This window comes from Astatotilapia calliptera, chromosome 18 (genome assembly GCF_900246225.1).
Source record: "Astatotilapia calliptera chromosome 18, fAstCal1.2, whole genome shotgun sequence".
NCBI lineage: Eukaryota > Metazoa > Chordata > Actinopteri > Cichliformes > Cichlidae > Astatotilapia > Astatotilapia calliptera.
Genome location: NC_039319.1, coordinates 8,784,480 through 8,806,046, shown reverse-complemented (window position 1 = coordinate 8,806,046; position 21,567 = coordinate 8,784,480). Strand labels below are relative to the sequence as shown.

General features: G+C 38.9%; 1 protein-coding gene across 2 annotated transcripts in view; it reads left to right on the top strand.

Moving 5' to 3' along the window:
• The window catches only part of tesk2 (testis associated actin remodelling kinase 2), a 35,577-nt gene that overhangs the window by 1,992 nt on the left and 12,018 nt on the right, over positions 1–21,567 (top strand). Inside the window, exons 2-8 of one of the 2 annotated variants that reach the window (XM_026148686.1) lie at positions 3,048–3,178; positions 3,290–3,460; positions 3,717–3,830; positions 10,275–10,396; positions 13,650–13,698; positions 20,068–20,214; positions 21,466–21,548. In XM_026148686.1, the coding sequence (XP_026004471.1) occupies positions 3,338–3,460; positions 3,717–3,830; positions 10,275–10,396; positions 13,650–13,698; positions 20,068–20,214; positions 21,466–21,548 (638 nt within the window). In that variant the 5' untranslated portion in view covers positions 3,048–3,178; positions 3,290–3,337. Of the gene's footprint in view, positions 1–3,047; positions 3,461–3,716; positions 3,831–10,274; positions 10,397–13,649; positions 13,699–20,067; positions 20,215–21,465; positions 21,549–21,567 lie in introns of both variants that reach the window. The other variant, XM_026148685.1, reaches the window with a different exon arrangement.

The following is a 21,567-nucleotide window of genomic DNA, read 5'->3' as shown; positions in this document are numbered from 1 at the left end:
GATGTGATGTATCTGTGTTCTTGGTCTTGGACGGAAACCCCACTGAAATTAGATAGGAACGCTTGGGCCTGGTACTTGTGGCTTGCATTTTTCTTGGCACAGCCACTTTTATTCCTGCTGTACTGTTTCTGCAAGGCATAAAATGAGGTGTCGCTGTTAGGGGGAAAAAAAACAGAAAGAGGAGGATGAAAAGCCTTTTAAGGATGTGGCTGGGACAGAGAATGATCTCAGAAATTGTCCAGTAGGAGTACAGCAACTCTCTTAAGAGTCTAGTGTCACTGCTGTTTTTAGGATCTTATGAAACCTCATCTGGGCCCAACATTGACTTTTGAATTTCTGCTTTGGTTTAATGGGCCTCTTTAGTATATTCATTTAAAACACTGCACCTGTTTTAAGCTTTTGTCATTATTCCTCTCAAACACAGAAAGGCCAGAGTACATAATGACAGTATTTATAGTATTAGCGATAATGTGAAGTCCGACTTCTACGTATGAGCTCATTGTTGGAACCCATACTTAAAGGAATCGTTTAACCACAACACATAGTCTTTGTTTACTTTCTGTTCTTACATCAGGGAAGAAGTTGAAGTCAAATTTCCACATTGGCGCAACATTATGCAAGCGTTTCTAAAATAGCAAAAGTGGATAAGAATAAGGATGAAGGCGTTGTTAAAAATACCCCTTACAATTTCCTGAAACCCAAAGTGACATCATTAGATGTCCACTTTTTGTTCATTCACTAGTTCAGAGCCTTTTTTCATATTTTGAGCTTTTTTTCTTTCTTTTTTTTTTATGAGATCATGAGTCCACAGAGCTCAGGCTCAGGTGGAGAGAGTTCCAGAGTCTGCAATTGTTGCAAAAGCTCTGTCTACTTTGTTTGATGCACAGTCAGCAGGCCCTGATCACACGACCTCAGACACCTGATGGGGATATATTGATGTGTGCTTGTCAATGCAGAGTTGATACCAGAATCTGAAATGGACTTTGAAGTTAACAGGGAGCCAGTGCAACAAAATCTTACTTTCAGCGACATACTTGCTGGGTAGTAGTTATAAAAATGTTCCTAAATGTGCTTAAAAATGTGCAGAAGAGCCAACAGGTATAACAGAAACAATAAAGAACTTGTAGGCAAGAGAAGTGGAGCATGACGTGTACTTAGAAGCAGCCACAAAAAAAGAGTCATTCAGACACATCTGAAGAGAACTAGGCCCTGATACACCTACCTACTATCTCAGCCTATCAATGTGATGGTCAACAATATGCAAAGTAGATGTCAAGTCAGAAATCAGAATCTTTATTGCCATTGTAGCAATAAAACATTGAACATTGAAAAATGAAAGTGCAACATCGTCATCCGGTACCTTTCTGTGTGGACAAGGGAAACAATAGTTTTGTTTTGCGACATCAAAAGTTTACGCCTGTGTCAAACTGTGCCCCGTGTTATTGTTTGTAGCCTTATGATTGGCCAACATTTATATACAGTTAGAATTATTGCTACCTGTTGCACCTGACATCATTTTTTTGTATTGTCATGTAGATGCAGACATCTTTATTTATGCAAGCAGAAAATCCCTAGTGGCAAAACTTGAGGTTGTGAAATATTTTTATTGACCTGAACACATTCAATCCATAAAATCAAACTCAAAAAAATCATTTTAATTTCTGACTTCCATGGATAAATGGAACAAACTCCAGCTTTAAATTCAGCTGGCAAACAGTTTATAATTGGATGCTTCTTTCATTATTACATTAACATTAACAGGTCACAAGCAATTTACTGCGTGAAAGTTATTATTTCTCACTGAACTCTGTTCTTATTTAAAGGTGTATGTTCTATTCAGCACACATAAGATGCTCAGTCGTCAGGTCAATTTTTCACTTACTGTTGAGACATAGGATCTGAAATATGTCTTCAGTGGAAATGTACAGTGAGTGGAAATTTTCTGCTTATGACCTTAGGTGAAGGAAGGCATTTTTTTGTGTACTCTTCAGCATTTATAGGGAAAGATTTATAGAGTGGCTCAACATGTTTTTATCAGCTAAAGAAATCTTCCTCTAGCTTGACGTATTCTTAAGATATGAAAGCCACATTGTTTACAGGCATTTAAAGACCTTTAGCCGCAGACGTGCTTTCCTGTTCCCCTTTGTACCCTGCTGACTTTGTTTTGGATGGCAGAAAGGTCCAAGACCTGAGCTATTCCTTGGCTAATCTCCCATAATTGGACAATGGGCCCCTATTACAGCCATTTCATTTGAGCCTGTTGAGTAATATTGGCTTGTCTCGTCCCTCCTGAGACAGGACCCAGTCCAAAGTTGCATTTGCTTTTAAATATCTTTAGAATAACATGAAATTGTAACTTGCTCCTTCTTTATTGTTTAGGACTATGTGTAAGACTGCTGGTCAATAAGGAGCCATAAAATGTTCAGGGCACATTCAATACCAAAAAGTTGTAGTAAAAGTACTGAATTGACTTAAATTCAGTTTGCATAGGTCTTAAATGTCTTTTAGTCTCAGACATTCTCTAGACATTTTGTTTTTGTGACATGACTACATCAAAAAGGTCTTGCTTTATAGTTAGATAGATAGATCATGTCAAAAGGACCATTTTAAATATACAAAAATCTTTGTTAAATAGGCCTGATGACTTGAGATGGAGGATTTATGGGCCACCAAGTCTCGGCACCTGAAAATAGCGATGAAGTAAACCATGCTTGATAACATGCTTGTGAGTCACTGGAAATCCAAAGACGGAAGTTTAACAGCAAAAATGATCAGAATGTAGACTGATACCTGGAGATAAGTAGATATTTTTTATGAAAACAATATTTTTGTCATTTGGACACTTTGCTTAAACTCATTCAAACACTTAAAAATTTTCTTACTGTTCATTTTATGTTTCACTTAAAGTGGGAATAAATGTTAAAGCCTTAATTTGCATTTGCTTATACCTCTCATTGGCTACAATGGCTACTTCAATCAGCAGCATAGAAAAAAAAAGTCTGCCATGAAGCTTACTCATTAAATTTCTTCTTTCTTTCTTTCTACAGGTCTCCAGGGATACAACATACCTCTGTCAAACATGTGAAATCCTTATTTGGGTGAAGTTCTCAGTTACAAGCAGTGATGATTTGGATTACTTGGAAAATTCTTGGGTTCAGATTCAGAAACAGAAGTCTATGTGTGTGATATATTTTCTCCCGCAACACAAACTGTGCAAATACTGTTCTGCCGTGAAACCCTCGGCTCCGCGAAAACCAACCAGTCCACTTGTCATGCGGGTACATTACAGAAAAACACCCATAATACCCTCACTGGTACCACCGTCATTCACGTCACCATGGAACGGAATAAACGCAACTCCATTGCTGGGTTTCCTACACGACCTGAACGCCTCAATGAGGACAGAGATGATATCGGAGGGGTAGGAGTGTGTGAGATGGGAATGGCTCCACCTTTGCAGGTTGGTTTTTAGTTTAGTTTAAAATTGTTACATGTTATACACTATACAGGACTCGTGTGCACTCTACAACTCAATGTAAAGCCAGTGTAGAGCTTGGACAACAGTATAATTATAACCTGTACAGTCTAGTCTGTACTTAGCTATAGATTAGTGGCTTTTTTCAGAAACTGTTTCTGACAACCTCTTCAGCCCAAACAAAGTTGTGGTATGGTCCTGCAACATGCTCATCAAACATGTCCTTTTCTGTGTTCTCCAGGTGTCTTCCCCATCATCCTACCGAGCCCTCATCAGTGCCTTCTCCTGTCTTACACGCCTTGATGACTTCTCCCGCGAGTGGATTGGCTCAGGATTTTTCTCTGATGTATTCAGGGTGTGTAGAGATCAGATATTACCTCACTCTTTTCTCAAGTTCAGTCTTTTCTTTCACTGTCTTCTCATTTTATAACCATGCCTCATTTCATACCTCAAGCAAGAGTGTCAGATTTGACCTCAGCTGAATTCTTCACCCTTGGTGCCTGACATAGTTTTATTTTGTGATTCGATTGCACTCAGTCTCATTATTAATTAGGCTCTGCTAAATGAAGCTGCAGCAGAAGAAACTTTTTTTTTTGGTCTGTTGTATTATCAGTCCACCATGACAGTTACAAATTTTTGCATGACTCATTGTGGTTTAGATAAGCAGTGTGACTGCTCATCTAGGAATAGAGCCCGATTGCATAAATTAGAAATAAATGATGATGGCCTAATAATGTTTGACTTTGTTGGTTTTAGTATATCATCAGATGCATTCTTTGTTCGGGGTTTATTCTAAGACAGACAGTAAAGACCGATCTCTTGTTTCTTAAAGGGGTAACATGGAAGACAAAGGTGACAACATTGGGGTAAAGGGTTTATCTTATTCATTAAGAAAGTTAAGACTCCCTTTTATTTCACTCTATTTATCAAACTGTTAGGGGTGGGCGATAGAAACAATAAAAATTTGGCCAACGATAGAGATTTTGACTATACCGCTCTATCGCCATAGCGCATGTTGATGATGTCGTCAAGCTGTGCCTGTTTTGGTCGAAAGCATCGCAGCGGCTACAACCATTATCATCTGCAAATTATGCCGGGCGACAGTCATAGCAAAGAGATGAAGCACTTTTAAAATATGGGGAAAGCCAAAAACTGCGCTTCCTCCACTTCCGTAACATTGATTCATTAATGTTGAATTCTCTCGCAGCTGTTCTGTTCCCATGTTGTTGCAGTATATTAATAACTAACCTTGTATTGTGGATGAATAATCTCAGTTGTTCTCCTTACTGAAGCTTGGCCCATGTATAGCATCCTGCTATGCGATTGCATTTGTCCCTGACCACCAGAATCCCTCACGTTAACTTTTATCGAGTGGAAAAAAAGTTGGCGTTCATCCTCCAGCTTCACTGTGCTAATGTTATGCTAACATAGCTGTGTTGCTAGCAATCACGTAGCACATCATTATATACCAGGTAGTCCAACTTCAGTAACCCTGCAAACGCCACTGCTGTTTAGTTTTCTGTCTTCATTTATGTTGGAAATGGTAGCAGAGCTGTACATTTTAATTAGTTTCAAAAATCTCTCAGTCAGAACATGGTATGTCATGTTTAGCTGGAAACTAGCGAGCTAACTTCCTGTTAACTTCTAATTCTGTTAAATGTAATAAATTCTGTTTTCATGGATGCCTGGATGTTAAACTTAATTGTTACACCTGGTAAAGCAGCAACGCTGATGATTTTATTAAAGATGAAAGAATTTAGACTGTTTTTAACTCTCAGTGTTCGTTTGACTTTGGGACCTGAAGAGGAGTTTTGGACCCAGATTACTCCGCGAAGCTCCTCACTACGGCAGCCGTAATGCTCTGACAATCCATCAAGAAGTGCGGCTTACCAAAGTTGTACTAAAACATTTTTTAACAGATTTCTGCACGCCAAAATCGGTTCGAGGTCAGTAAGCACAACCAGAATTCATACATAAGGCACACTCTCGATTTTTGTGAAAATTAAAGGATTTTAAGTGTGCCTTATAGTGTGGAAAATACGTTATACAGAAGAAAATAATATATCACGATATATATATATATTAGGGGTGCAACGATACACAAAATTCACGGTTCGGTTCGGTTCGATACTTTGGTGTCACGGTTCGATATTTTTTCGATACAAAAAATGTTCATGCCTTTTTAATTTGTCATTTATTAAAATTATAAATATATATTTTAACTCAAAAGTACAGTTTTTAAATTTAACCCTAACCCTTGTACGTGTTTTTTATTTTGACAGCGAATGCGCACCTGCGGACCACTTATGTGCAGCCCTGGTTATTTAGCTCGTCATATTGCAGCCACAGAAATTCTTTTGTCCATGAAACCATAAAGCTGCACTTTCTTTTTGCCTTATAGTCTGATTTGTCATAACTTCTCCGTTTTGTGGTAAGCTTTTCTTTGGCTGTCACTTCTTCACCCTGACCTGTCTTATTTGGCTCAGCAGAACTGAAATGCTTTTACACACTCACTCACATAAGCTCAGCGATTCTCTGCGCGATCAACCTCTCACATGTTTAAGCTTGCTGCGGGAGATTTCACTTGTCATGTTTGCATAGTAAGCTAACGATTAATAAGACGATGTCAGAGGAATTGGTGCACAAATTATCATCACTCACAGATCAGTGCTGTCGCTCTCTATACACAGTTCACACGATTGCAAAGTGAAAGCAAAAAAACAAGCGCAAATTCAAACACGATTTCAATATGTCACATATTGACAGTGGCTCACCGATGCCAATGACATAATTACCCAGCTACATTTCCGAAAGAATGCAAAAGCATTGACATATATTTTTCTTCCTACAATAGCCCGACTGGAAAAATCGCTAGCTCCGGGACGTCGGGCTAGCGATATTGCGAGCCCTGTATCTGATTGAGGAATCACTCATCTTTGGAAAAGAGAGTTTATTACAGAGAAATGTCTCTTTCCAAAATAAAAGCTATACTATCCGCTTCTTCTGGGCTATATTCTCAGCAGCATAAGGAGAATCATGTGCTAACAGCTGTCTAAATGACTCGGCTAAAGTTAGTAGCATGCTTGTTGTTTTTGTCTTTGCACTAGGATGATGTCGGCGTAAATGTGCAGTCATATTCGTTGTGTTCCCACTAGTGCTTTCAGGTTAATCTCGTTGAAATGACCTTAACGCCACAACACGGCAAATCTCCGTTAACGAGCTACCGCCGATCGCCCCGTGCATGGGGCTAGACGGCCAACACGTTAACGAGCTAACTGCGCTAACACACTAGTTCCCACCCATGTAATTGAGCATTGTGTGGCACATCCAACATACTGTTTTACTTTAGTCCATGACTCGCTTACCTTCAGGGTCATACGCCACATGAAAACCAAAATAATTCCAAACACCACATCTGAATGAGGGTGGGGGAGGTGCCCTGCGCTCTTCCTTCTGACGATGCTGTCTGTGTTGAGCGCTCAGTGGATCTGCGCTCGACAGTGCAGCCTAGGCGGAGTAGTCGAACGCAGATTCACTGAGCGCTCAACACAGACAGCATCGTCAGAAGGAAAGTTGATAAAATAAATTACAAATGTTGTATTGTTCGATACATATGCGTACCGAACCGAAAGCACTGTATCGAACGGTTCAATATCGATACGAATATCGTTGCACCCCTAATATATATATATATATCGTTACCGCACGTTTTTCAAATTATACCGTGATGTGGATTTTAGGCCATATCGCCCAGCCCTACAAACTATTATAATTAATTTTTCCTTGTTAGCTTTTGTGTATTGGAATTTCAACTTGGCTTTAGTGCAGGAGGATTGGCCATGTACTGGATTGTATGCAACATGAGACCTCCAGTGGAGATGACCTGCTGTGACATTTGGTTTCCATTGTGTCGTGGGTGGGCTGATTGATGATACTGTTGTTGTCTGACAGCCAGTGGTGTTTGAGTGACGTGTGTGTTGTTAGGAACAGCTCAAGCTAATCCAGAAGATTTGTATTGGAGCGAATCTAGGTATATTGTAATTGGTTTTTATTAGCCATATTAAGCTTGTAGAAAGTGCTGTTATTCAGCACTATTCTAACCCATTGTGTAGTTTGTATGCCAGCTCTCAGAAACATGCTATTGTTATTGATGTAAAACCCCTGGAAGTTATTCATAACTCACAGTGCTGCAACTGGGCTAAAGAGTGGATTAAAAAAACAAAAAATAAACAAAGCAAACACCATTGACGAATGATTTTAGAGACATTTGGGGTGTGTTTCATTGAAGGGAAACAAGCATAATCACTGTGAGATAAGCATTACTCACTTTGTTTTCTATACTGCTATAGAAAATGATCAGAGCTGAGGCAAAAGAAGGAGTTTAAAGAGGAGGGACAGATTCGGGTGGATCCTGGGGTGGTGTGGAAAGACTGATGAACGGGATGTGGTGCTTCAGAAGAGGTTTTAGGTGTTTACTGAGTACAAAGGAAGGCAAGGATGAGGGCTACAGAGGAGAGGAAGAGGAGTTTGAAAGGAGGGGGGGTGTAAGGATTGGTTAGAGGTTGAGTTATTTTGGGGTGGCAGGGGCTTGGTAAAGGGTTTGAGACAGACACTAGGGTTATGGTTTCCATCTGAGAAGGCGAGGTGGAAAAATGGGGAGACACTAGAGAGGAAGATGGGAGAGGGGGAAAAATGCTACCCCTACAGACTTGATGATTACTTGGGCATGATTTGCTGGAGCCCACAGAGGGGAGAAAAAGGGGGGGATGAGGAATAACTGCAGATGGGGGGGATGTGAAGAGTGAGGAATTGGGGGTCGGACGGATGTGGGGGAGGAGGCCTTTAGAGGAGTGGCCATCTGTTGTTTCTGCTGTCCTGTGGTGGGGACTGTCGGCTCTTTTAGCCATGCCCACTCCTTTGAACTTGAACAGAGACATTTTTGTTTGTGCATGTGTGAGACACAGAGAGAAGTCGATACAGAAAACTCTCACAGACTAAATTCAAGTTCATTATATTTTTTGAAGTTCTGCTTATACACGGTATATAATAGTGATCATCTTGCACTAAGTAATGAACTTGCAGTGCAGAGGAACTAGTGTTATTCTGTATACTTTCCTTTAATTGTTAATGTTGCCTGCATAATCCACATTGATTTTTGCCTGTGTTGTCAAGTTCCCATCCTACTGATGGGATATCACAGTGGCTGTGTAATGGAAGATAGCTGCTATAAGATGACATAAATTTGCCCTTTATTTATTTATTTATTTATTTATTTATTTATTTATTTATAGTGAATATAAGAGCGTTTTTGGGACTGTATACCCCCCTCCCCCAGTCTTTATTGAATCTAATCAAATGTAGCAGTTTTTAAAAAAGGAATGCACGACTAAAAGTGACCAAAACTCTTTTACTAACAAACCATGTTTATCCAGCATCCAGTATTGAGTAAGTGTCCAAAACAAACCAACATATGTGACAGGTGAACCTTTGTTCTTGTAATGGTTCATGCTTTACCAAACAAAGAATGCACAATGGCCCATACAGTAACACTGGCAGCACTGAAACCTTTTATTCACTGTGCAGTTTAAAATGATCTTTGAAGTGTTGGTTTAAGTTGCTGCAGAATGAATGATAGCATAACTGCTATACTAACGTGCCAGTTAGCAGGTCTGGTTTGCATGCGTCTATGAATAATTTTCCACAGTTAACACCTCATCTGGAGCTTATGATATTTGAATAGTTGCCTTATGTACTGAAGCTCATCTTTCCGTAGATACAGGATTAATTTAGGCTTTTGAAATTACTTTCTTAAAAGCTTTTTAAATGCTTCTGATGGGAGGAAAGAGTTTGCATGTGCAGGTAGATAGATTTGCATACAGTGTCTTAGTCAATTGGTTCTCCTGACGTCTAGACAGGCACATTGGGGCTTTCTACCTTTAATAGTAACCACAGGAATCTGTAAAATAATCTGTGTTTCCTTCAGTAGATATTAAATATATTAAGCAAATTGAACTGCTGATATTTTAGAAAGTGTGTGTATGTGTGTGTGTTTGTATTTGCAATGGCTCCAAAGTATATCTTTAAATTTGGGATAAAAACAAACAAAATCAAAATCTGCATACACGTCTCTATTTCGTGTTACATTTGATGTTGATTAAGAAATATTTGCTTCTAAATTTTGATTCAACTTTCTTGGTTTTGACTTTTAGGCATTTAAATTTAAACATGCTACCAACATAGCACCTCTTGCTAGTCAATTGCAGTCAATGAAAAATAAATGCTAGTAGATTGTTTAAAAAAAAAAGTGTACTGTACTGTTTCAAAGCTTCAACGGGAAATGTTTTAAAGTTGTCACAATCCAATGACCTGTTAGGTTTGCCGTGCTGGGATAGTCTCCAGCCAGCCATGGAGGGATTGAGTGTGATGCCACAACTATGTAACAAATCAATGGAAACTAAATCCTGACGCAGAATCATATAAAATTGATTGTGGAGCACTGACCTGACTGTTTCCTTTGTCATGGCTGGTCAGCATTGACTGACCTCATTTCACTTCTCTTTTATGTCCTGCCCTTTGTTTTTTTGGCTTCCTCTGTTTTCTTGCCTGAAGAACCAGATTTAATATTTTTTTGGGTTATAATTGCAGAAGAGCTTGGTTGCAAGCTGTTCAAGGCCTTAACTGTTGTGCTCATTTTAGGCATTATGCAGTCATAGTTAATCTGCCCTAGATATGAAGGATGAGACAGTGTTTGGTTGTATTTGACTGTAACTGAACACATTTTCATTTGACTTTTTTCCAGGTACGTCATCGAGCTTCAGACCAAGTTATGGCTCTGAAGATGAACAAGCTCAGCAGTAACAGGGCTAATATGTTGAGAGAAGTCCAGCTAATGAACCGGCTTAATCATCCAAACATACTCAGGTTAGTAATCGAATAAGAGTAATTTATTTTCCAGCCAGGGCTCTTAAAAATAAATAAATAAATAAATAACCTTTGTTAATTGAATCTTAATTTAAAATGTTGGTTGCTTCTAAAAGCTGCATTAATTTAACTTTTAAAACAAAGCAAGCAAAATCATTATTTTGTTCCAGATAATTATTACGTTATGGTGCAGATTTTAAGAAACTCATTCTTAGTAACGATTTCAGAAACTCTAGATGATATTCAGCACAAATGACTGTGTGCAGAAAATAATTTCTACTAACACCTGCCTGTGTGATGATAAACAAAATATATTTATAGTCTTCCACCCCCTTCACCACCACTTCTCTTCTGTCATTTGCTCATGTGCTTGTGGTTGTGACCTGTTTCCTTTGGGGTTGGTTTGAAACTGTGTCAAACATAGAGCCTATTAGCAATGGATTTTCTAAGCTGCCAACTCCTGTTAGGGTTTCACCAGATGCCTGGAGGCAAGAAGCAAGGAGGGCCCTCTCTGTCACAGGGAAGGGGAAAGGCAGAAGCTGTATACAGTCATGAACATTTTCTTTTCAGTTATCTGCTGTATGATTGGCAAAGTGTCAAAAAGTTGGTGACATTTGTGGTCCTTGCTGATTTGTGTTGTCTCCATTTAACATTTTTCAGAATTAAAATAGAAATCAATGTCAAACCGTTTTAAAAGTGCAGTCGCAGTTTTGCTTTTCTTCTTCTTTTTGGACCTAGTACTAAATAAATAGTAACACAGGTAAGCATGATGCATTGATAGACTTAACAAGTGCCTCGCTTAGCCAGAGATACCTGCTAAATAGCACCAAGTAATGTAGAAATAAAGTGGATACTGTCCTAATAGTATATTAACTTTAAGCCTTAATAAAATTCAAAGGGGTGAGATATACACAAAAAATTGGCTACATAGTGCAGTAGTTTACATGTTTGCTTAACAAGTGAAAAGTTCCCAGTTCGATTCTAGGAGGAGACACAAATGTCTTTGGGGTTGCATCAGAAGAAGGCATCTGATGTTAAAGTCTGCCAAAACAAATGTGATCCCCTGTGAATAAGTGAGCAGCTGAAAGTAGCTTTTTTTCACTCTGTGCTGTTCTTGTGAAAGGGAAAATTGGATACATGTAGCAAAGCCTGTTTTAGTTGCAAAGTTTTAACATGGGATTCTAGAGGACTTGACTTACTTTTGCAGCCTCAATTTGCCATTTAAGGAACTCTGATTTTTGGAATTTGTTTTTGGGCTTCACTTTTCAGCGCCACAGGTTGCAACTTGGTCAGAACCTAGGCATCATGATGAAATTGACTTTAAGTTCCATTTTCTTTAAGATCTAACTTCCTGTTGAAGTTAAATGCACATAATCTTTGGCCACTTTCAACTTTGAATCCATAATTACGCTGCTGTCCTGCTGAATAATTTCTCTAATGTCCTTAAAAGTCTTCTGTTTCTGTAGTGTAATGCCACTTTTCATGACTTTATTTTGTTTTGCTTTGTTTAAACATTAAGAACATTGACATAAATGGACAAAGGCCAAAACAAAACTGGAAGCTAGTAAAGATCTAAAAAAGATACATAAATATGTGAAGCCTGTGGATTTGAGCAAGGCTGCCTCTGTTAATAGTTAAAGTTACTTATGTATGTATAACTTTGCATAATCATGATTTTTCCCAGTCTTTCAGTTAGTCAGTTGTTACAGTTTTCTTTGCAGCTGCCAGAAGAATCTTACACAGGTATTAGTGTTTTGGATGTACATGTCCTTTAAGGTGTATAAAATCAAATGTGCTTGTGGAATTATATAACCAATGACTGCTGTCCAAGAAAAGTTTTAGTTTTCCACATCTAAAAAATATGAATAGTATATTTTAGTTCTTCAGATTGTATTTGTTTTATGGTTCTTAAATGCAGATCTTATCCATATTTAAACCTCTTCAAATGACATCTGTGGTAAAATGCAAAGGTGTTTAACTTCAATTAGAACAACTGTTTTGCTATAAAATAGGTTTGTTATTTTGTCTTTGTAGTAAATATTTCACATTCTACTTTGGGCATGTGTGTGGGGGAGTGTGTGTTTACGGCCATGCACACATATGCATAAATATCTTTGTGTGTTCACGGACACACAAGCACACATCGTTTACAATGCCATCTTTGTTAAGCGTGCTTCATGGTTTGTGTGTCTGTGTTCTAACAAGCTTGCACTGAGGGGGTCATTGTTAGCTAAAGTCCAATAAGGGCCCACAGAGTTGACCTTTTCGTTTACTTCAGAATTATGAGGTCCTCAACTGAGTTTGTGAACAGTTGGTTCATGTGTTGCTCTGGACACACACACACACACACACACACACACACACACACACACACACACACACACACACACACACACACACACACACCATTAGATTTCAAGTGAAGGGGTACACAGCCCTCTCTGGGCTCAATTTATTTTATAAATACAGATGAATAAAAAGTCATCCAAAATTGAGGAAGAATGATCTGACATGATAAGTTGAGGCTGTGTTTATCCTTGATTAAAGTGTTTGTCATTGTGGTAGATTTAATTATTTAGTTATTTAGTTTAATATCAGAAATTGAATTTGTCAGTGTGATTATGAAACACTGACACAACAGAAAGGGTGTTAGCGTGATTGTGGTTTTGTTTATTACTATATTAAAATTTGCAGGAAAGGCAGAGGGAGAAATGGAAGGAATGCAGGTGAAGCAGCTGAGCTGTTATTATCCTGCTGTTATGAGACTGTCTGACAGTAATCACCGGTCCGGTCTTGCCTATTGGAATTTTAATCTTTTCTCAACTGTTGTTGCTGCTTTCTTCTCTTCACTCATAACAGAAAAGGTCACAAAGTATTTTAATCTATTTTTTATACACACTACATAGCAAGTGATTCTATAGTGTAATGGTTAACACATTTTCTTGGCAAGCAAAAGGCTGTTACTTTGATTCCAGCTGGAAGCACAAATGCCCTTTGGGGTTGTATGAGGAAGGGTATCTAGTGTAAAACACCTCCTGTGATAAGGGAGCAGACAACTTCTTCTAGCAAGTTATTGAACTAGTTAGAAACTGTGTTTGTGGCTTGCAAAGATAAGAACATTTGTCTGTCAGTGTCTCAACCACATTTTTCTTTTATCAAGTCAAATTATTACACATATCTTCAATTAATCTTTGAAATGGTGCTTATAAAACATGTTTTAACAACAACATTTTTCATTGCATCTGTCTTCTAGGTTTAAAGGAGTTTGTGTCCATGAGGGCCAGCTTCATGCTCTCACAGAGGTAGGAGAACATATGCACAAACACACAATTTCACACTGAAGCTTCTGTGCACACTAATATGTGAGATCAAAGCGTGGCTGCTAATGAAAGGTCGAGCACTGGGGCACCTATGCTATAATTCTTTTTGTGTTAGTGTGGCTTGTGTGCGTTCTTGTTATTTTCAAGTGAACACCACGTAATCCATGAGCACAACACAGAAGTGCACAAGCCTGTAATTGTGGAAAACCAAGAGAACTGAATGTCCTTATTTATGTGTAACCCTTGGCCTCTGTGTGAGTAAGCGGGAGGGAGAATTTGATACAGGCAACTAATCAAGCTTTCCAGGGAAGGTAAACGTTTGGATATCTTTGTGATTAATGTTATTTAAATTCACATAGCCCAATTTTAGTCACAGAAAATGTCCAATAGACACATGACATATCTGAGTCTGAATGAAAGGATGAGTTGCACAGAACATCAGGTCTTATCCTCCAAATTACAAAAGAATAAACTGAGGCAGAAACAGAACCCTTGGTGGCGTTTATGTTATAGTAAAGGGCCCCTTGTTACCAAGTAGCTTTGATTTTTCTCAAGTCATTCTGAATACTGAACAGTATTCTCCAACATTGCAAGTTGCTTTTTGCTTCTCATGAGTGTTTTTTGGGGGTAATTTAAATAATAAATACAATGGGGTAGTTGTTGCTCGGGAGGTAGAACAGGTCATCTACTAATTTGAAAGTTGGTGGTTTGATCCCTGACTGCTTCAAAGTATCTTTGGGCAACTACTGAACCCCAAGTTGTTCACCGGGGTGTGAGTGCTAGATAGAAAACAGGCGTAGAAAAAAGTGCTTCTATAAATGTGAGTGAATAAGAGAAGTTAAAAGCTTCTTTTAACTAATAAAGCTTTTTGCTTCTGTCAGTCTCAGATCTCCAGGCATTCAGACATAGATTTCTTTTTGTCTGTATTTCTGTAACAAAAGGTTTTAACAGGAGTTTATTAGCCTTGTTCTAACCCCTAACATGGAGATTACTAAATTATGAATTAATTAATTTTGAACTAGTAATGTTATGAAAACTACAACTCCTGTTTTCTTGCAACACGTGTTGCACATGTTGCAATAAAATTTTCCCTCTGCTGCTTAATGCAGTGTAAATTTAGTCATATCACAGACTGCGTTTTCTGTTCGATAAGTTTTTAAAATTTTATACACACATAATCTGCCTAATGATGTGCTAATGTCAATCTACATGAACTTTCATTTATACAGATATACATCAACACTTCAGCCACTGATGAGCCAGTTCATCTCTGCAAATGATTATGTATGAATTTGCATGATATGGTCAGTTACATGTAAATGTGGGGTGATAGACATGGGCTATCTGAAGAAAGCATACACTGTTAGAGATGCTCCCGGACTCACACATATGTTCTAAATTACACTGCTGTGCTGCACAGTGAATGTGCTTATTGTAGCCTTGACAAATAGAGACTGACACCAGTTTTATAATAGAACACATCTTGAGATGCTGAATTTGCACATATGGTTGATCGTAGTTGCAAAGGGAAGTACTGCATATTGTACTATGCATACGCACTGTGGTAGGTCTTGTATTCCTTCCTTCAGCGTAAACAGATCCTGTTGTATCGTGTCGGGGCCAAGCTGTATGCTCTGACTCTGGTAGCAGGCTCATGGCGTTTTGTTACCTGACCCCCGCTATGTGGCTATGCTCAGAGGAAGAGGAGAATGAAGTTACTGCATGGCCTCAAGCTGCTTCAGTAACACTGACTGACACGCAGACACAAGCACATCCCATGTTAGCGCATATGTTAGCTTGAAACTGAAACACTGAAGTGCTGTTAGCATTCAAGAGAGCAAAAGTTGAAAATGATAGATTTGATTTTATTATTGTTTCATGCACAGAAAATAAGTCCAGCATGAAAGAGCTTATAAGACACAAATAGCAGAAGAAAGAAGAAAAGAAAAAGAAGAAAATTTAATGGTGTTGGAAAAGCACCATAACTCACAACTGCTAAATAAATAATCCAGTCTGATGTCTTCTCCAGGGTTTAGATATAAAGGCATCCAGTTAATAAACAACCTTTTCATTCTGTCAGTGCACAAAAACATGTCTGGATTTTTAACAGACGTTTTATTAAATAAAGTCGTCCTTAACTCGTCTAAATAAGAATAATCCAGGAGAACACTGAAGAGTACAACCTGCATACCTCCCTTGTATTAATTCTAAAACTTAAAATTTTTTTAGTTTTTTTTCCCCTTCTTGTTTCAAAGATTGGCTTTGAATGGTCTATAGCATATGATAGAATTAAAACCTTCTTCCCCATTTAGGTAAGGAAACCCTTGAGATCTACAACTGTTTTTTTAATCTTTATTACATTATGATGATCTGCTCTTTATAAATGTGCCTGATAGTAACTACATAAGGTATACCTGTACATAATTATGCGTTATGTTTTGTTATTAGCTTTGCAAATTGTGCACACATCATTGCTGTTTGTCTTCAAACTTTCCTGTTGGATTCTTTCTATATAGAACTTTCCCCTCCTGGTTCCCTCTTACGTCTGCGCATACACGTGTATCAGGAAGGCTTTTGCTTTTATACATTTGATAAATGTTTCTCCACAGAGTAAGAACAGAATCAGACAAAAACTTTTAAATTTGTCTGTTTTTCCTGGAAGTAAATAAAGAAGGGCCTGAAATTCTCAGAACTGGTTACGGTGGAGGATTTGAAGTCTATTTTATTTTATTTTATTTTATTTTATTTTGCCTGTCCCGTTTGGCTCTTTTGCCATCAGAATTGTTGTCTAAAGGCAAAGAAAGATGCCCAACGGATTTACTTTACCAAATTGACCATCCCAGCCTTGCCGTAATGGTCCATTTGATTCACCTTTTATTGTTTATGTTATTTTCACTTGCTGAATACGGGACAGACTTGACTGGGGGAAAGAAGGGGAGAAAGAAAGAGGGAAAGAGAAACAGCTGACAAGAGGGACGGGGGAGAAGGGCAAAAGACAAAAACCAACAGATTGGGCAGAAAAAAAAAAAAGAAAAAAAAATGCATATATCGATCACCTGGACCTGCTGAGAAAGAAAAAAGAAAACAAGCAGAAGAGAACAAGAGTAATAGAATAAACAACATCACAATGATATATGGGAATATGACAGTAAATACTAAATATTAAACATTATTGTGCAGCACATAAGATCAACAGAACACAGTGTGCTTTGAGGTAGGAGCCAAAAAGGGTGTAGTTTGTGGGTGTGATCACCCGTGTGTACACCTGTGAGCATGGACGTGCTTTTTTTTTTTTTTTTTTTTTTTTAAATGTTCCTTCATGTAATGATCTGCTAGAGGGTGTGGGGGGGCCACAGCCCTGTCCTCCAGGGCATGAAGCAGGTATGGAGGAGATCAAAACTCCAGACATCCAGAGGCCCCCAGAACACAAGAGACCAAGGAAGACCAACAGAGGGGCAGCCGTGCCACTGTCCCAGAAAGAGCTGAGGAGAGTCCCAGATGAGGGCTCACTCAGCAGCCACGGAGCAGAAGCCAGGGGGAGTTGCAGTGACGCGCCCGTGAGCTCCGCCGGCAGCCAGCTGTGCCTGAGTGACCGAGGAGCCCCAGGCCGAGAGGCCGGGGGCACCCCACCTCCGAAGTGGCCCGAGCGAGCCCCAGGCTCCAGGCCCCGATAAGCGGCCGCCAAGTTTGTCTTCAAACTTTCCTGTTGGATTCTTTCTATATAGAACTTTCCCCTCCTGGTTCCCTCTTACGTCTGCGCATACACGTGTATCAGGAAGGCTTTTGCTTTTATATATTTGATAAATGTTTCTCCACAGAGTAAGAACAGAATCAGACAAAAACTTTTAAATTTGTCTGTTTTTCCTGGAAGTATATAAAGAAGGGCCTGAAATTCTCAGAACTGGTTACGGTGGAGGATTTGAAGTCAATTTTAAAGGATCAGGAAAATGCTACTCTTGGTTAATATAATTTCTCCTCAATTTGCACTGAAATTGGTTTTAACCTTCATATTTTATTAAATATGTTTTGGACATTGTGCTGTGCGCTGTCCTCTTGGCCAGGGTCCTCCTGAAATAGTATCTTGGACCTGCATAAATATATATAGGCTATAATAAAGGGTATAATGTAGGATAAATATAGGATATAATAAAAGGAATCGTTGCATGATGTGGGTATTTGGCATCTGCACTGGATTACTGTTTCACAGGCAAATTATCCTTTGAAGACTTAGCACAATGCACAGTGATCTAGACCTCAAAGACTTGCTCTGCTTCTGCTCAGCTTCATTTTAATGCATCTTATATGAACTGCTTCTGCAATCGTAATCTGGGCTAATGGTAAGTCATGACCCATGCCAGGATTATACTGCTGTTTGAAGCTGCTCCCGGCAGCAAACAAGAACTCTTTGTTTGAGTCTTTCCAGGTTTTTTAACCTGAAACACAGACAGTCCTCCAGAACTGTTGTGACCAGCCATACGTTTCTTATTTCCTCAGCTCACTGCATCTTAAATGATCATACTCGGTACTTGCATGGCCCAAACGTGCCATGTTTAATGATCAGTTTGGTGCATCAGTACTTCCATAAACAGGATGAGGTAAATTCCGGGAAATACACAATGCATGAGTGAGAGGCTTTTTAAAATATAACTTTGCTTTTAGTTTACACGACAGGTGCACTCTTCTGTAAAATCGTGTGATTTGCTTTTCTGACTAGGCATACTTTGTGCGTATTCTGTTGGTGTGATTATAAACTGTGCGAAGCAGGGAAGTTGGATTAGTCTTTTTTTTTTTTTTCTTTTTAATTGACTGCACTTGGGGTTTCTCCTGTTGTGTTTCTCTGTTTGGAAACTCCAATCAGGCGTAGACAACAGATGTTGAACTCTGTGGCTACTGAGGAATTTACTGGACAAATACTGTAATCCTCTGACATCTTGAAGCGGTGTGCGCATGTGTGTCACAGTATATCTGAGGGTAAAAGACCGCAGGCAGCTCAATATTTTGGGTCCAATCGTCCAGTTGCTTGAAATCCACAAACATCCAAAGGCACAAAAAGCACCTCTGCTGATCCCCTGTAGAAATTGAGAAAGACCGTAGTCCGGTACATGGAATTATCAGCTGTGGAGGTTAAGACAAACATTTCAGCAAACGTATGTGAAGAATATTGTTGGTAGTCACTGATGACAGGACACAGTTTTTACATATTTTTGCAAAATAATTTGCATTCTTTATTCATTTTTTTTTCCTTCAGTTTTACGTGATGTGGATTTGTAGGTTGGCCTATCTAATTTATGTTGGGCTTTGGAATCTAAACCTTTATGACACTTAACCCTGAAATGATCTGGCTAATATTCAGTTTCAGATTCAGCTTGATTGGTATTAATCTGACTAGAAGCCCAGTTTATTTATTGCATTAAGAAGTAGAGTACAGTTTCAGCTCTCATTGCTCTAATTCAACTCCTGTCAGTCATAGAGTAACCACAGTTAAACCCGAGCAACTCCTTATCTCATCTCTCACAGTTTTAACTACAGTTGTTTTTGATATGTGACAGGATTAGAAGGTCTTTGCATGCAAGACCCGAGGTCAGCTACGTTCTTCTGGACCAAAGCTGACGGACAAACTGAAGGCCCCAGCATAGCTTAAACCCACGGAGCAGGTTTACTAATTCGCCTACACGGTGGGCAGATGGTTCCCATTCATGTTAAGGAAACCAGCCATTCTGCCAGCCAGTTGAACAGGCTGCAGGCCAGATTTTGTTCAGGCAGTTTGTTCGATACATTACCTAACCCACCAAGCAGGCTGTCAGTAGTCACTGAATCCAACTGATCGGTCCTCTACTCTGAGCTGTCAAATGAGCAGCTAGTAACATGATTAGTCAGAACCTCTGTGCAGCTTGAATTTACCTCTGTATTTTAATGATGGTGAGTGTGATTGCACCACTGTGACTAATGGATTGTAAAGCCAGCAAGTCATTCTGTTCTGTTGCTGGCAACAGGGAGTGTTATCTTGCCATGACTGGAGTATTCACACCAACTCTATCTAATTCCACTGAAAGGAATTTGATATCTCCCCATCTCACTGTTATAATGACCTGTGTAGGAAGGAAATGCTTTGTTTTTCAAGCATAGTAAAGCAGTTCCTGGTTCAGTAATACCAATAATATGAAATAATTTGTTCTTCCGCACATTTTGAAACCATATTGCACGTTGTCTGTTCTCGAGCTTCAGCATTTTAAAAGCAATTTTCTGTGCCCTACTTTGTTCAGGGTTATTTTAGATCTGAATGTAAATCTTGTTTAAAAATAATCTGATATTTACCAGTTAATTTATAGATGTGTCTTTCTCTTCCTGTAGTACATCAATGGTGGGAACCTGGAGCAACTTCTGGACAGCAACAAACACCTGAGCTGGCCAACCAGGGTGAAATTAGCCTGTGATATCGCCAGCGGTCTGGCCTACTTGCACTCTAAAGGCATATTCCACCGGGACCTCACCTCCAAGGTTAGCTAAATGGGTAATTGTGTCATTAAGAGGTGAAACGGGAGCTAAAAATGGTCTGCTTATATCCCCCCAAAATGAACACTTGGACATCTTCAGATTAGAACCCTTGTGGTGTATTTCTTGTAAGTGTTTTTGTGTGGAGAACAATATAAAATGTTTGACTTTGGCTTCTTTATGAGTTTCCTGTGGGGTAGTATATAATGAAATACTAGCTGTACTAAACAGATAATTGTTTTTCCATTTTCTCATCCCAGGATAATATTCATAAGACTTTCTTAGTGTTATTTAGAAACCTTAAAGTATGTTCAGGTGTGTCCCTGTAACACAGTTTACAAAGAGTTCAGCAGGTTTAGGAATAAGTGGAACCTAAAGACCGCTAACACTGTCACATGTGATATTTTGTACCAAGCAGCTTCTAGTTTTCCAACTTGATCCAGAGCCATGTTGGCGCAGCGAGGGAACATGAGCAGTATGCACTCTGCTGTAAAATCATATTTATTTCCTCTCTTTGCTTTTAGCTCTTCACCTGTGTACAAAATAATAATAATAATAATAAGTACCTGCAAAAAAATAAAGCGTGTGAAATTTTCCACTGGACTAGATGAAAACGCAACACGCAAGAAAAGCCTTTTGTGGTCATATGTGTACTCATAGCCTTGCAAATTATACTTCCTCAAATTAATAGAGAGTCTATTTACTTGGACTCATACCGGTCGGGGAAGTAAATGAACAAAGCAACATTGTCTGCTTTGTATTTAGTTAAAGCTATGCACTGTTCTAAAGACTCTCTCCTCTTATTGTACTGTCCTGCTTTATTGGAGAAATTATTTTGTAGTTTACAGAGCAACATGTTGGTGTACCATTTATAAAGGCAGGATAGAAATCTAGTTGTGCACTCACTGTGTCGTATGTTACTCCAGTCAGTAGAGCTGAATGTTAATGTTCTACGTACTCACAGTTTATTTATATGCCAGTCTGGGTAGCTGTGACTACTAAATGTCACAGTTAAGTTACACAGGGGTGTGCAGACAAAGTTAGAAGTGCATGTGCATTAGAAATTTCAATAAACGGCATATTTACAGCCTGTTAATTTAATCTGAAGAGGAATGTTCAACAGGAAAGATGCAACACCATGTACAGTAATGGTGAGGAAGTAGAGGTTTGGACTGGTATTACTAGCTCACAAAAGTTTTTTTGGGGTTTTTTTTTAATGCAACTTCCTCAAGCAAACGTGTCTTTCTGCATTCACAGAACTGCCTGATCAAGAGTGATGACGGCATGTACACAGCAGTGGTGGGAGACTTTGGCCTGGCAGAAAAGATCCCTACCAATCTGTAAGGAGGACTCACTGAT